We start from the raw sequence: 15,255 nt of genomic DNA, 5'->3' as shown, positions 1-15,255 counted from the left end.
ACTTGTTGCTGTTGGCGCCACTCCTCTGCCTGCCCTGCTGCCTTTGCCACAGATGCAGGAGCAAAGCTGCCATCAGTGCCATTTTTGGGCAATATATTGCCTGATTTGGGCGAGATATTGCCAAAATTATGCAATATCTTGCTTTCTTGCAAGATCTCATCTGATTTTGGGTGTGATTTCATCTGATACAGGTGCCACTTCAGTGCCACCTAAGGTACACCCACAGAACTGCCACCTTGCGAACTTCTGCTACCTGAGGCAGCTGCCTCAGTTTGCCTAATGGCAAAGCCAGCTTTGGTGGTTGGTTTGAAAAGGTTACTCGGGGACAGAAAGGTTTGCAAACGACTGCCTTAGGGCATATCTTTACTACAGATATAGTTCTAGAAATGCAATTTTGTTGGCATTTTAATGTGAAACTAACTAACACACACTTCTCAAACCAATATACAAACCAAAACAAAGCTGTCCTTCAGAATTTGCACTTCCCTGAATTTTGTGGTACATTTCTTCAACCAAACAATCTGGATGAAAAAAAGAATGTATTGGGGGAAATGGTGCATAAAATGCAAAATATTAGTGAAAATATATGTACAAAGATGCATTACATTGGAGAATATATATATATGCACCAAAACTGTGAGCAAAAATATGTGTATTAAGAGAAATCTGCACTAAATTGCTGCTGAATTTTCAAGAGGTTTTTTTTGGGGGGGGGGCTGCAGGATATAACCCTGCAAATTGTTTTATAAAAAGGAGAAACTGAGAGAAATCGAAACTGACAGATTCCTCCATCCTTAATTGCAGATTATTGTAATCATCATCATGACTTCTCTCAAAGGATCCTGGTAATTGTAGTACCCTTAACAAACTGCAGCTCCTATGATTCTTTGGGGGATGCCTTGACTGTTTAAAGTGCTATGATACTGCTTTAAATTTATAGTGCAGATGGGCCATGGTCAATGGGCCATACCTTCTTTCAAAGCTTGACTTTCACCACTGATGCTTGTCTTTCCCCATGTTTTCATAGCTCTGGGAAAAGCTGCAGTTTGAGTCTCTCTCCTTTCTTTCTTTCTCGCTCTGTCTCATCCTCCCTCCCTCATCCCACCCTTTGTGGGGGCCCCATGCTCTTCCCTCGCACCTTTCAGATCTCTTCAGCCAGGTGGCAAATGCCAGCGGACTCTGTGACCAGCGACACCTTGGCATCCTTCTTCACGAGGCCATCCAGGTACCACGGCAACTCGGGGAGGTGGCAGCCTTTGGAGGGAGCAACGTGGAGCCCAGCGTTCGCAGCTGCTTCCGATTTGTACGTGACACAGGTGGTGCTTTGTCCATGTTGACGCTACAAGGAGAGATTCCTTTTGCCACGGGAGTTGTTGAGGGAGCCAGTGGGTCATATTTCTTGGGTGTCTCTCAGTGGCTTAGGAGTGGCTTTTCTGTGGTTCCTTCCCTCACAGCTGCAAGTTACGTTTCAAGGCCTGTTGGCACATGGGTGGGCCCAGTTGCGCAGCTTTCCCCCCCCCAAAAAAACCCCAACAGCCAGCCAAAATGAATGGACAAGTGGGGGGGAGGCCTCATGTTTCCACTCACCTTGCACTCAGCCTTTAACGTTCCAGCAACGGCTCAGAGTTGAAGGCACACGTAACTTGCTCATTATGTTTCTACCATAACATGAAAAGTGCCTTAGTCTTTTAATAAGAAGCCACTCAACTGCCTTTGTCACCTCTTGACAGTCTTATCCCTTTGTTTTAGGTTTGTCAAGTTTATGAATCACTTCCCACAACCAAAAAGTCCTGAAGAAATTTAAGACATGCATAAAATGCAGTAATCAAAATATATAGAAAGCATAGTCAGAGTAAAGACACCCAGTCTTTGGTGCTGCCCAAACACCCAGAAAAAAAACTTCAAACTTCTTTTCCTGGCACCAAAACAATGGCAGAGTTGGTGCCAGGCAAGATTCCCTAGGGAAGAGCATTCCATAGACAGAAAGCTACTACAGGAAAGACTGCCTTCAGATGAAAGTCCACTTAGCATCAACTATTGTGACGTGACTTAGGCTTAGGACCACCTTTCTTCATAGGTCCTTAAGATCATCAGTAGAGAGTTTTCAATGGGACACTGCAATCTGAGGTGAAGTGAGTGGGTATCAGGAAGATGTCCTTCTTGATTGGTAGTACCCCGATTGTGGAATGTTCTTGCCAGCAAGGTTCTCCTGGTGCCTACAATGTTATCTTTTTGACACTAGGCAAAGGTTTTGTTTTTGTTTTGAACCAAGCTTTTCCCCTTATGTTTTGATTCTGTTTGCTTCAATGCTGCTTTGAGACCTGCCGCCTTCTTAGTTTTTACATTTTATTGGTATTGGAAACGTTGATTGCTTTGCTGTGTATTACTTTTTAAACAGAAAGTACACTGGGAATCGGAAGGGTGATATAAAAAAAAGTCTTTAAAGATCACAATGTAGAATTTCAAGGAATTTTTATGCACTATATCGTTTTAAGCAGATTAAATCATTTGTAGGAGCAGAGATGTCAGTACGATCAGCGCCATTTTGAAAGGGAAAGAGGATATATGTACCAAATGTGCAGCCCTGCAATCCATTCATATGACTAGCGATCAGCACCTGCCTCACTTCTCTTCCTCTTAGGGTAATGGGAAACCAGCAATTGAGGCTATCCAGTTCCTGGAATGGGCTAACCTGGAGCCACAGTCAATGGTGTGGCTGGCAGTACTGCATCGAGTGACTATAGCCGAGCAAGTTAAACACCAGACCAAGTGCTCTGTCTGCCGACAGTGCCCTATCAAAGGATTCAGGTATGGGGTGTGCTACAGTAGACAGCTTCCCATATGCACTGTAATAACAGGGTGCTGGATTAGTTGGGCCATTGGTCTGATCCAGCAGACTTCTTCCTCTGTCTTTAGGCCCATGACATTTGATGTCCACGGGTCCATTCCCTCTGTACATAGAGGTACCATCTAGCTATTATAAGTAATAGCTGCTGATAGAACTTTTCCTCCATAGCTCATCATATGTTCCTATATTCAAATGGAATCCTACAGCAAAAACATCCCTGCACGTCGAAACGCTTCTTTCTATGCGCTCATTTTCTATGTTGAAGCCTTAAAAAAAAGTGGAGGTGGGCATTAATAAGAACGTCGGGAGCTGCCTTATTATTTTGTATTCTTATTTATTTATTCAGTCTAGATACCACCCTTTATCAAAAGATCCCAGGGCAGTGCACAACATATAGAGCACATTTTACGGAGCACAAAAATAAAAAAATGGCCAAAGGCCTGGGTAAAGAGAAATGTTTTGCCTAGCGCCTAAAGACACGTAATGATGGCGCCAAGCGAGCCTCTCTGAGTCAGACCATTCATCCATCTAGCTCAGTACTGTTTACTCTGATTGGCAGGTGCTCTCCAGAGTTTGAGTCATGGGGACATTCCCAGTCCTACCTGGGATTGAATCTGGGAACTTAAGTGTGCAAGGCAAATGCTCTACCCCTGGGCAATGGTCCTCCCCAAACATACAAACCCTACTTGCGTCCTGACATGGGTGGAGTCTAGGAGATGCTTTATTATTTTGATGCTTCTGGTTTTATGCCCCAGCCCTGATTGCCCTTTGTTCCAGGTACCGAAGCCTGAAGCAATTCAATGTGGACATCTGCCAAACTTGCTTCTTGACTGGGAGAGCCAGCAAAGGCAACAAGCTGCATTATCCCATTATGGAATACTACACAATGGTAAGGGACGCGGGTGGCGCTGTGGGTAAAACCTCAGTGCCTAGGACTTGCCGATCGCATGGTCGGCGGTTCGAATCCCCACGGCGGGGTGAGCTCCTGTCATTCAGTCCCAGCTCCTGCCTACCTAGCAGTTCAAAAGCACCCTTAAGTGCAAGTAGATAAATAGGTACCGCTTTATAGCGGGAAGGTAACAGCGTTTCCGTGCGCTGCGCTGGTGCTGGCTCGCCAGAGCAGCTTCGTCACGCTGGCCACATGACCCGGAAGTGTCTTCGGACAGCGCTGGCTCACGGCCTCTTAAGCGAGATGAGCACGCAACCCCAGAGTCGGTCACGACTGGCCCGTACGGGCAGGGGTACCTTTACCTTTACACAATGGTAATATAGGCAAGAAGTTGTCTGGAGAAAACTGTTTGGGGGACACTGGTATTTGACCAATGACACTGTTCATGTTTGACCAATGAACTGTTCATGGAGCAAGCTCTGGACCCATTACTTAGGCCTAGGCCAAGGGTGAGAAACTTCTGGGCCTCCAGATGTTGTTGAACTCTAGTTCCCATCAGCTCCAGCCAGCATGGCCAATTGTCAGGGATGATGGGAATTGTAGTTCAGCAACACTTGGGGTAGGGCACAGGTTCCCCAGCTTGCCTGCATAACAAGTTACCAGCATTACCAAGCCTACCCTATTTTTAAAAAGGTATGGGAAGAAAATACACTTTTCGATAGAATAAAAACAGGCTATTATACCACGCTTGACCCAATGTTCTTTTATTCAGCCTGCACACAAAAATACAGAAAGAACATAGAGGACTGACTAGTCATATAATAGCTTCTAGACCAGAATATGCTAAATATGAAAAAAATAACTACAGCACCATATATAGAATAATGGAGATTAAAATATGTGGGATTTGACAGTAATTGTAGCCTGACCTGTACTGTTGCAAGTCTTGAATAAAGCTTTCTTTCTTACTCATAGGTAAGAGCTTTTGTTGTAACATTTAGGGAAGTTTTTAATGTTTGAAGTTTTATTCCGTCTTTAATGTTCTGTTGAAAGCCACCCAGAGTGGCTGGGGAAACCCAGCCAGATAGTGGGGTGGAAATTATTTATTATTATTATTATTATTATTATTATTATTATTATTATTTCATTTGGGAGGCAGGACAGTAATGTCCACCTTGACATCTTTTCTAAGAACAAATGAGAATTATCAAAGAGGAAATGAGTTTCTGGAGAACTGGGCACCTGTTTTTGCTAACTGAATTTAATGCTGGATCCACAACTATGCTTTTAAGAAAAATTAACATGAAGGGTTGTCTTCAACTAAATTCTGCACAGCGTAGACCCATTTAAATTAAAGGACCTAAGAAATTAATGTCATTTAATTTCAGGGGACCAGATCTGAGTATGACGAACTCTGGATACAACCCAAATAACTTTGAAAAACACTCCTAACAAATGCATGAAAATGATTTTCAAGTTAGGATCAGTAGTATTCTGTATATTTTCTATAAGGTCAATCTATTTTTTATCTTAAGTTTACTATATATAGTGTATGAATCACTATCCTGATTGGGCAGTAAACAGGTGTGTGAACGAAGCCTCTGTTCCTCTCTGCAGACCACATCTAGTGAGAACATGAGGGACTTTGCCACCACCCTGAAAAACAAGTTCCGGTCGAAGCAGTATTTCAGCAAGCATCCCCAAAGAGGGTACCTGCCGGTCCAGTCCGTCCTGGAGGCAGATTTCATTGAAACGTAAGTCCTGGTCCTGGCTGCAAATTCCCCACCCTCTTCCTTGATCGATGGACATCTTCGTGATGCTTGCTGGGTGAGAAGAAAAGGGGGATGGAGAACATGCAACAGTGGCGTAGCGTGGGTTGTCAGCATCTGGGGCAAGGCAAGTAATTTGCGCCCCCTGCGAGTGCGAGCTGCGAGTGCGAGCTGCGAGTGCGAGCGCTCCCCCAGATGTTGCACCAGGTGCAACCGGCCCCCCCTGCACCCCCCACGCTACGCCACTGACATGCAATGCTCAGGTGTTGAACTCCCAAATCCTATCTGCATGGCCATTGCTCAGGGATTTCGGTAACTAGAGTCCAGCAACATCTGGGTGGCCACAGGTTCCCCATCTCTGGCCTCAACAGAACTTAGACCAAACCTAGAATTCTGGGAAGCAAAGAATTCCCTATCAGCGGTGGGTGGGTGGCCTGGAGTAATAAAATGTGTAATCATTGAAATCTCTTTACATGATTTACATAAAGTATACATTAAGGTTAACTATAGAAATCAGAGGTTAAAGACAAGTTGACTTTAAACAATTCCAAAATAAATAAAATCAGTTGTTAAAAATTTACATTATAAAAATAAAGAAAACTACCTATTGAAATGTACGTCAGCTTTCCATATCTGGTTCAACTTGTCTAAACAAAGAAGTTTTTAGTAGGCACTTTAAACAATACAATTAAGAGGCCTACCTAGTATCAATGTGCAAGGAGTTCCACCATTGTTTCCTTACAACTGCAGAATTGGATATTGTGTGGTGCTTGTAAAAAGTTCCAGTTCCATCTTCTAATACCAGCTGCTCCTACTACTAGGATAATAAGATTCCAAAGCTAATTTTGCACAAACTTCATCTGCCATCACAACTGAAGGTGAAGGAATCCACACCAGGGTGCCATCAGCTCAGTAGTGATGAGAAGCAATGTCCCCACTAAGTCCAGCATTCCATTCCTTCTAGGAATGCTCATGCACAACAGGTGCATGGATTGGAGAAGAGACTGCAGGTTAGGAGCAGAGCAAATGCTTTGCATGCAGAAGATGGAAAAGACCCCACTCGGCCCAAGACCCTAGCAACCTCTGCCAGTCAGAGAAGATAGTACTGAGCTAGATGGATGAATACCCAGGCCTGGTATAAGGCAGCTTTCTGTGATCCTTTGCTGTCAGTCTTCAGAAGTCACAGTTGCATAGTGTAAATCAGGGATGGGGAACCTGTGATCTTCCAGATGTTATGGGGATAATACTCCCATCCTTCCGGGACATTAGTCAAAGTGACTCGGGGCTGATGGGAGTTGGAATCCAACAGCATCAAAAGGGCCGTATCCCTGTGTTGTTTCTGCGGGGGGGGGGTGTTTTGAAAAGTCTTGAGTCATTGGCAGTCATTACTCTGGTGTAATAGCTGGGCTTGTGGAGGTATCAATTAGTGGGAGATTTGGCAGGAGCTCAACAGCATATGGGTGGCCACTGGTTCCCCACCCCTGTTGCAGCAGATAACACCCCCTTCCCAAAGGTCAAAAGGTCTCCCTACAGACTTGTTGTTCATTTGTTTATAAAAATGCTTATATACCACAATTTCATTTTTTTAAAAAAATCTAAGTTGCTTACAACAGTGTTACACACACACACACACACACACACACACACCCCACCATATAAAAAGAGTAATATCACAGATTATCAGCTAACTATTACAGGAAAATGTTTTCTTAATAGTCTGCATAAACCTGACAACATTGGTAAGTTTTCAGGAGATGCTTAAAGGGTAATATAGAAGACACCTACTGAATCCATCAGATGCCAGTGAGATAAAGCACTACACAACTTTTAGGAGACATCTGAAGGCAGCCCTGTATCAGGAAGTTGTTGGTGTTTGATGTTTTATTATGTTTTTATATGTGCTGAAAGCTGCGCAGAATTGCTGGGGAAACCCAGCCAGATGGGCAGGGTATAATAATAATAATAATAATAATAATAATAATAACAAGAAGAAGAAGAAGAAGAAGAAGAAGAAGAGAAGTATTATTATTATTATTATTATTATTATCATCATCATCACCACCATCATCATCACCATCATCACCATCATCATCATCATCATCATCATCATCATCTCTACTGGAAGAGGCTTCCACAGGACTATGCTGTTGATGCTTGAAGCCTCAGTTTTCTGTCAATGTCAAACAAGCCTCATAAACTCAGGAGGTGACCAATGACACTCCTACAGATTATAGCAGTGACTGAGCTGGGATAGAAGAGTTCAAGCAGTCCCTTAAGTACCATGGACCTAAGTTGTTCAGGGCTTTGTAAATTAATGCAAGCACCTTGTTTTACCTGCCTAGATGCACGACCGGTGCAGTTGACACTTTCATTAGACCCCTGCTAGGCAACTGCTGACAATGTCATACCTCAGTCCTTCGTGACTTCTGCTTGTTCCTTTCAGGCCAGCCTCCTCTCCCATGTTACCTCATGCAGATACTCACTCTCGGATCGAACACTTCGCCAGCAGGTACCACTTGACACCCCTAAGAAAGGGGCTGGGCCAAAATGTTGGGTGGCATGGGGAATGGGGTGGCACAGCCAGGATGACAGATACAGTGAGTAGAGGAAAACCTGGTACATCAGAAAAGCGCTCTGTAGCAAAGGCAGAAGGTGACTGTCTCCAACGCTCCAAACACTACAATCAGGCCTTTGCAGGGTGGGGGGCAACTGGGTACACTTGCTCTGGGCCTTGGAAGGCTAAGCTGGCCAGGGTACCCTGCAAGGGACTGGCTTCTTTTTGGTTTGAGTTTATAACTTTATTCTAACTATTCTTTTGCTCTGGGCCTTAGACAAGTTCTATATGGGCCTGACTACAATAGCACTGCTAAGAAGACAGAGTTCCATTTAAGGATAAAACTTAAAATTCCCAGAATATTGATGGCTTCTAGCTGTGGGCTTCTTCAGATGTCCTTTTAATTGTGTATTCATGATTATTTTTGTTCATGGTGGTATCAAGGGTGGTTATCAGTGATCCTGCTTTCTGATGAGTGGTTGTTGTTTTTCTTTGGGCAGGGGTATTTTAATAAATGGAGAATTCTCTAGAAGCCTAGATCCAGGTTTGGGGCAGGTACTCTTTGGAGAGAGAGCTCCAGCAGAGATTTAAAACTGCAAAACATGCAACAAAGTAAAGCATGGAAATGTAGGCTAGAAGATGTTTAAAATATTCCCTTTTAAATATCCCCATTTACCATAGCATAGAAAGAGACCAGGCATTTGGTACGTTAAAAATGTTTTACTTACAAACTCTTCAATCATCAAACTCATGTGCTTTTCCATACAGCAGCAAGAAAAGACACCTTAGATTCCAAAATGGTAAATCTTTCTAAGTTATTTGTATAGAAACACAAAGATGGCTTGTGTAAGCCATGTGGTCTAAGCTTGGAACATCCAGCTTGGACCTCCTTATTGCAGAGGTGAATTTAGAGGAGTGCTACCAGCACTAGGCAACTATGCTTTAGAGTGGAATGTGAGAGGCAAGGCAATATTTAAACTGCTAATTTGGAGGAGCTTGTTTCATACCCAGAATTTCCTACCCTCATGAGAGCTGCAATTTCTCTCCTCCTGTGGCCATCCACCTGGTACCTTTTGGGATCTTCTGGAAAGATCTTCTGTCTTTCCTCGCTACTTCCATGACGTTCATTGCCCCTCTTCTGTTTTCCTGTAGGCTTGCAGAGATGGAAAGCCAGAATTCCTCCTTTTACAACGACAGCCTTTCTCCGGATGACAGCCTGTGAGTTGCTACTGTCCTCCTTGCAAATTCTACTGAAATCTGTGTGCTTTCTGTCAGTTGCAAAGCTAGGGGGTGGGGGGTACCAGGGTCCAACCAGAGGTCATATTTAATTAGGCGACTTCACACTGCAATCACCTGCATTTATATTTGGACATAGGAGGTTTATTGAGTTCAATGGGATTAACTGCCGCGTGACTGTGTATAGGGCTTCACGTTTAGGCTGTGATCTCTTGGCAGATGTCCCCAACCCTTTATCCTCCACTCCTTCATTTGGGCAGAGAAGGATTCCATGTGGACATTCCCCCACTTCCGTTGGGTGGGGAAAATGAGCACTAATACAGCGCATAACCTCACTTCTATCATATATTTTGCTTCTCCCACTTGCAATTGCATGTGGACTCACCCAGAGTCAAACCTGGCCTACGTTTCTTGGAAAGGAGCAAACAACATGGCAAACAAAAGTTAGCATGCTACCCATGCTTTTTACAGGTACCTTGAGATTTCCTACACGTAGCGAGAAATATTTACGCATTCAAATTCTCTCCTGCTCTACCTCCCAAGGCCATCTTCTTCCTGTCCCATCAGTGCAAGTGTTCTTCAGGTAGAATGTGCAGTCGGCCAGCTGGTTCTGTTTCCCAGGTGACCAGCACCTAGGCCATGCACATTTATTTATTTCAGGCAATTTTATCCTCTTCAGGCAAAATGCCTCCCAGGACAGCTTACAAACTAGCAGTGACAACCAAGACCCAATACACCCCTTGCCCACAGGCTGACAATCTAAAAGACGCATCACAGAAAGGGGAAAGGGATACAGAGCCATGGGTGTGCGTGTGTGTCAGGGGTTCAGGAGCAGAGGCACAGGAAAGGGAGGAAATAGAGAGCGAGGGGGAGGAGTCCGAAGGAAATGTTAGCGATGACAGCGGTCCGAGGTCTCTGAGTCTTTCCAGCGAATCGGAAGATTCACAGAAAGGGGCTCCCATGGTCAGAGCAAGGGGGGTGCCTAGGGGGACACCCCAGGAAGAAGGGGCCAGAGGGGACTCAGAGAGCAGCAGTTGGAAATCAGAACCAGCGTCCACACCAGAGTGCAGTAGGGGGGAGGAGTCCCAGGCATCGGGATCAGGCGGCGCACTGCCAGTGGGAGGACATGAGTCAGGATTGGCCACGCCTCCATCGGGGAGCGAGGAAACGGTCGAGAGGAAGGTTGAAGGCTGGGCGCGCGCGCCAAGTTCAAATGTACAGGAGGGCGGCGCAGTTGGCAGCCCGGATAGGGAGCCAGGTCCCAAAGCCCGCCGAAAAGAGGGGGAGGAGTCAGGGGGGTCAACGTCAGCGTCAGAAGAATCCAGGAAGGAAGGGACCCCGGGGGGTAGCAGGACCCAGAGGAGAAAGGAGAGACGGAAGAGGTGGAGTAAGGCTAGAATCTTAAACTGGTGTACAGGGGGCGGAGACTCAGATGGAGCTTCGCCGATCTAACCCCTAGACGTAGAGCTGGGGCGCTGCGGCTTGAAAATGGAGACTGTACTTCAATAAAGATTTTTGTACATTACTGCCGGCTAGCGTTGGTCCTCTGTGAGCTGGGACCTGGAGCCAGCTCTGACAGTGTGCAATGGCATCAGGAAACAGGAAGGCAAGGCTAAAGCCATCGCAAGTAGCAGAATAAGGTGAAGGGTTGTAACTCGGTGGTAAAGCATCTGCCTCGCATGGTTCAGTCTCCAGCATCAGCAGGTAGGACAGGGAGAGACTTCTGCCTGAAATCATGGAGAGCTGCTGCCAGTCAAAGTAGACAACACTGAGCTAGATGGACCAAGGGTCTGATTCAATGTAAGGCATTGAACTTCCTGTGAAGGGGGAGAGGCAGAAGCTTAGCATGCCAATTGTTTAGATTAGTTCAGCAGGCCTGATGCAAGGTGTAGTGTAGTGCAACAAACCACCCCTACTAAGACTTCTAGCTTCCTTGCATTAACCTCATCACAGCTCTGTCCACAACAGGGATGAGGACCAGTACCTTTTGCGCCACTCCAGCCCTATTACAGACAGAGAACCAGTCAGTAGTCAGCAGCCCCAGGACAGCACCAACACAGACGACAAAGGGGAATTGGAGAGAATCTTGGCGCACCTGGAGGATGAAAACAGGTAAGTGGGCATGGCCAGCAGAGTTATTGTAATCATTCCTTTTATTACAGGTCTGTAAGATGTGTGCAAATATTTCTGGGAGGAAAGGAACAGAGCTTCCTAACAATATTTGCTTTCATTCATGATATTGGCAAAAAAAAAAATCCCATTGATCCAAGACCTTCAGCAATTTTCAAAGGTCCAGGGGTTGGAAAGTTTGGGAGCCACTGTTCTAGCTCTTGAGCACCTTAAGCCCCTGATGCCAGCATACTCTTGCTACATTCCTGAGCTTGTATTTCTCCTTGCAGGGTTCTCCAGGGGGAGCTAAAGCGTCTGAAATGGCAGCACGAGGAGGCAGCGGAGTCAGCAGAAGGAACTCCAGAATCAGCACAGGATCCACACAACGAAGAGCTGCTGGCAGAGGCCCGGATCCTTCGACAGCACAAAAGCCGCCTGGAGACACGGATGCAGATCTTGGAGGACCACAACAAACAGTTAGAATCTCAACTGCAGCGCCTGAGAGAGCTGCTTCTGCAGGTATTGTCTGTGGGCTATATCTCAAAAAGAAAGTTCTTTGGCCTTCTTTGCATATGATGCATTCATCCTCAGGTGACGTCATTAGGAGCACAGGAATCTGCCTTACACATAGTTAAACCATTGATCCATCTAGCTCAGTATGGTCTGTGCAAACTTGTCAGTGGCTCTCCAGGGTTTCAGATGGAAGATGTTCCCTATCCTACCTAGAGATGCTGCAGGTAGGACCTGGGACCTTCTGCTTGCAAAGCAGGTGCTCTGCTACTGAGCTAAGGCCCTTCCCAATATTACACACTCAAAAGAAATGGTATGAACTGAAACTAGGCCAGGTTTTGTGGGTCATGACCCATCAGCTGAAGACCTGTGATTTAGTGGGCAGCCCAACCCTGAAGCTGTAGCTGGATTTATGAGGATGTCAGAGCCAGTGGCCATGTGCCATGCAGGACAGATGGGGGAGTACCAGGTGAGAAGCTGGTGGTCATGAGCATCCTTAACATCTACCTTCTCTTGCTAGCCTGGAACAGATTCCAAAGGGGATGGCTCTACAGCCTCATCCTTGGCTTCCTCTCCCCATCCATCAGAGGAGAGTCAGACCAGAGAAAAAGGCCCTGGCACTCCAAACACGGAAACTGCAGGTGAGGCTCTATGGTGCTATGAAGCCCGCCCTGCAGGCTGCTAAGTTTCTTTCCTGAGTGTCCTCATTCCTACTTCTGCCGAAGCAATTACAGAGCATAAGAAGAGCCTGCTGGCCAAAATCCTGCTCTTACAGTGGCAAGCCCAGTGCTTCTGGGAAACCTGTAAGCAGGACCTGAGCACACATCTCCTCCTGCCAGCAACCAGTATTCAGACGCATACTGCCTCTGACCATGGAGGCAGAGCATAGCTAGTAGCCATGGACAGACTTATCCTCCTTGAATTTATCTAATTCTCATTTAATGCCATCCAGATTGGTTCTCCTGTGAGAGTGAGTTCCATAGTTTAACTATGTGGTGCATGAATTTGTACCTTGAGGAACAGATCCTGCCTTCCTGCTCTATTTATTCTACTGTATTCCTTTCTTTAATACCCTGCCTTTCCTCCCAAGTAACCCTAGGGTGGTCATTGGTCATGTCCCCCTCCTTGAAACAGGAAGAGAACCCAATTTGGGGTGCAGGTCTTTTATCATCTATTTGAGAATGCATCTTGGCATTATAAACATGCGTTTGAGCTGGACCATTACATAGCCTTTGGCCTCTCTGCTTCCTAGTCTAGTAGTCTTCAGTCTCATCCAGACCACGGCTTCCTCCAAGAAATCCTAGGAGCTGTAATTTATACCTCACAGATATACAATTCCCAGGACCCTTAACAAACCACAGTTCCTGGGATTCTTTGAGAGAAGCCATGTGCTTTAAATCTGCTTCATATGTATGGTGTGGGTGTGACTTTCAACGGAAAGAGGGCTTTGTCCTCTAATAATCCCAAATCTGTCTTGTAGTGTTATCCCCAACCTTTCAGCAAGATGGTGACTGATTAATAGACCACTTTTAACTGACTCTTCATTGAAAATCCCAGATACAACAATATTAACATGATCTCCTCCCTACCCCCATTTTACTCATTTTTCTTTCTCATAGATGAGGTGGAGGTGAGTACTCAGGACGTCAGTCTGTGTCTGGAGGATATCATGGAGAAGCTTCGAAATGCTTTTCCCAACACTGGAGGTACAGTGCCTTAAATCATCTGGGCCTACATCATCAGGGATGGGATACCTTCTGTCCCTTCAGGTGCTTATGGACCCGGATACCCATCAGCTCCAGCCAGCGTGGCTCAATGTCGAGGGATGATGGGAATTGTAGGCCCAGCAACATCTGGAGGGCCATAGATTCCCCATCTCTGGATTACTGAGGTGAATTAAAATGGCGGCCCCTACTGAAAGCAGTGGGCCCTACTGGAGAGTCCAAGGCACCAGCAGTGGGCTCAAATGCGATGCAGAGGTCCAAAAAGTTGCACAGTTGCACTGTAACCCTTGAAGCGTGCCATCTTCACTGCAGCCTTTTTTACCTGAGTTTGTGGAAGTTCCCCACATGTTTTAGAAACCTGAAAGATCTAAAATATGAGGGGAGTCTCCATGAGTATAGGAGACTTCCCACTTCAGTCTTCCTGTACAAATGGAAGGCTGACCAGAATGGTTGTAGGCCCCTGGAGTCACAGTCCCTTTTTTCCCTGACAGGGCAAAGACCACACCCCCTGGCCTTCCTGAAGAAGTCTCTCAAGTTCTCCTAGATGACTTGTTCAAAGCTGACCGTGGGCATCAGCTGGTATTAGCTATTGTGTTGCTCCTGGTCTGGCTGCTTATGGCATTGATGTCTGGCATACCAAACCTGTATAACCTAGCCTTACTGCTTTTGCCAGTGTGTCCGTTTTTTTTGATGGGCATAACCATTGGCCTCCCTCCCCCCCCCCCCCACAGTGGCATGATAGGCCTAAGGCTTTCTTCACCTCTTATATGCAGAAGACAGAAATATATCTCAGGGAAATCACTAATGAAAGGGGACAGAAAGATTTCATGGCTCAGCGTGTTGTGTCATTGACAAACTTGTTCCAGGAATGAATAAAGCCCATGCATTCTTTCCAGGCAGAGGTCCGCACTTAAACGCTCTGCATCCAAGTGGGGTTTTTTGTTGTTGTTTTGCTCTAAGATTTCTCCTTCAAGACCGGCTCTTTAAAGCTGAAGCAGAGAAAATGTCAAGTTCGGGTTTCCCACAGATTGACATTTGCTCCGATTGAACTTTAAAGAGTTTTCACGGAGACAGCTCTGTAGCAAAAAAACCAGAGAGCTTTAAATCACGGACTGGGCCTGGAAAGGGCGGAGGAAAAGTAAGTGTGGATAAGCCCTGAGGTAAACTGCAAGACATTGGCTGCAAACACACTGTACATTCAAAGCACATTCTCCCCTAACCCCCCCTGGGAACTGTAGTTCACCCTTCACAGAGCTACAATTTCCAGCACCCTTATCAAACTACAGTCCCTAGGATTCTATATATGGTGTGCTTTAAATATATGGTGTGCATGCAGCCAGAGTTTGAGTGTAAAGATTTAGTATTTGCTCAGTATGGCTTTTTCCCCAGCCTCTGAAACCCTGTAGAGTTGTTGCAAATGTAAAGATCAGGGTGGAAACTCTGCTCCCCATCACTTTGACAGGTGGGCAGAGCTGCCGAATTGTCAATCGCCTGACATTGCCAGATGTCAGGTGGCCCAAGTTCAAAGGAAAGAATTGTTTCTTTTCTTCCAATGCAGCCAGGCTTAAACTCAAAAGAAAATGCCCACCGAAAAGGATGTGGGAAACAATCAGCTG

The 15,255-nt window shown here is 45.7% G+C and overlaps 1 protein-coding gene across 7 annotated transcripts in view; it reads left to right on the top strand.

Moving 5' to 3' along the window:
- The window catches only part of DRP2 (dystrophin related protein 2), a 58,797-nt gene that overhangs the window by 36,620 nt on the left and 6,922 nt on the right, over positions 1–15,255 (top strand). For 5 of the 7 annotated variants that reach the window (XR_013981514.1, XM_080990163.1, XM_080990168.1 and 2 more), the window contains 11 exons: positions 1,146–1,303; positions 2,642–2,808; positions 3,626–3,737; positions 5,355–5,491; positions 7,950–8,015; positions 9,213–9,278; positions 11,250–11,408; positions 11,696–11,924; positions 12,436–12,556; positions 13,535–13,621; positions 14,131–14,218. Coding sequence is in view for 6 of the 7 variants with exons in the window: in XM_080990163.1 (XP_080846289.1) it covers positions 1,146–1,303; positions 2,642–2,808; positions 3,626–3,737; positions 5,355–5,491; positions 7,950–8,015; positions 9,213–9,278; positions 11,250–11,408; positions 11,696–11,924; positions 12,436–12,556; positions 13,535–13,621; positions 14,131–14,183 (1,355 nt within the window). In the remaining variant the exon portion in view is untranslated. The remainder of the gene's footprint in view (positions 1–1,145; positions 1,304–2,641; positions 2,809–3,625; positions 3,738–5,354; positions 5,492–7,949; positions 8,016–9,212; positions 9,279–11,249; positions 11,409–11,695; positions 11,925–12,435; positions 12,557–13,534; positions 13,622–14,130; positions 14,219–15,255) is intronic. The other 2 variants (XM_080990164.1, XM_080990165.1) reach the window with 2 other exon arrangements.

The sequence above is a fragment of the Podarcis pityusensis genome (assembly GCF_964106645.2).
Source record: "Podarcis pityusensis genome assembly, chromosome: Z".
NCBI classification, from domain to species: domain Eukaryota; kingdom Metazoa; phylum Chordata; class Lepidosauria; order Squamata; family Lacertidae; genus Podarcis; species Podarcis pityusensis.
Note: the sequence above shows the minus strand (reverse complement) of the source record. Positions and strands in the feature narration are given on the sequence as shown.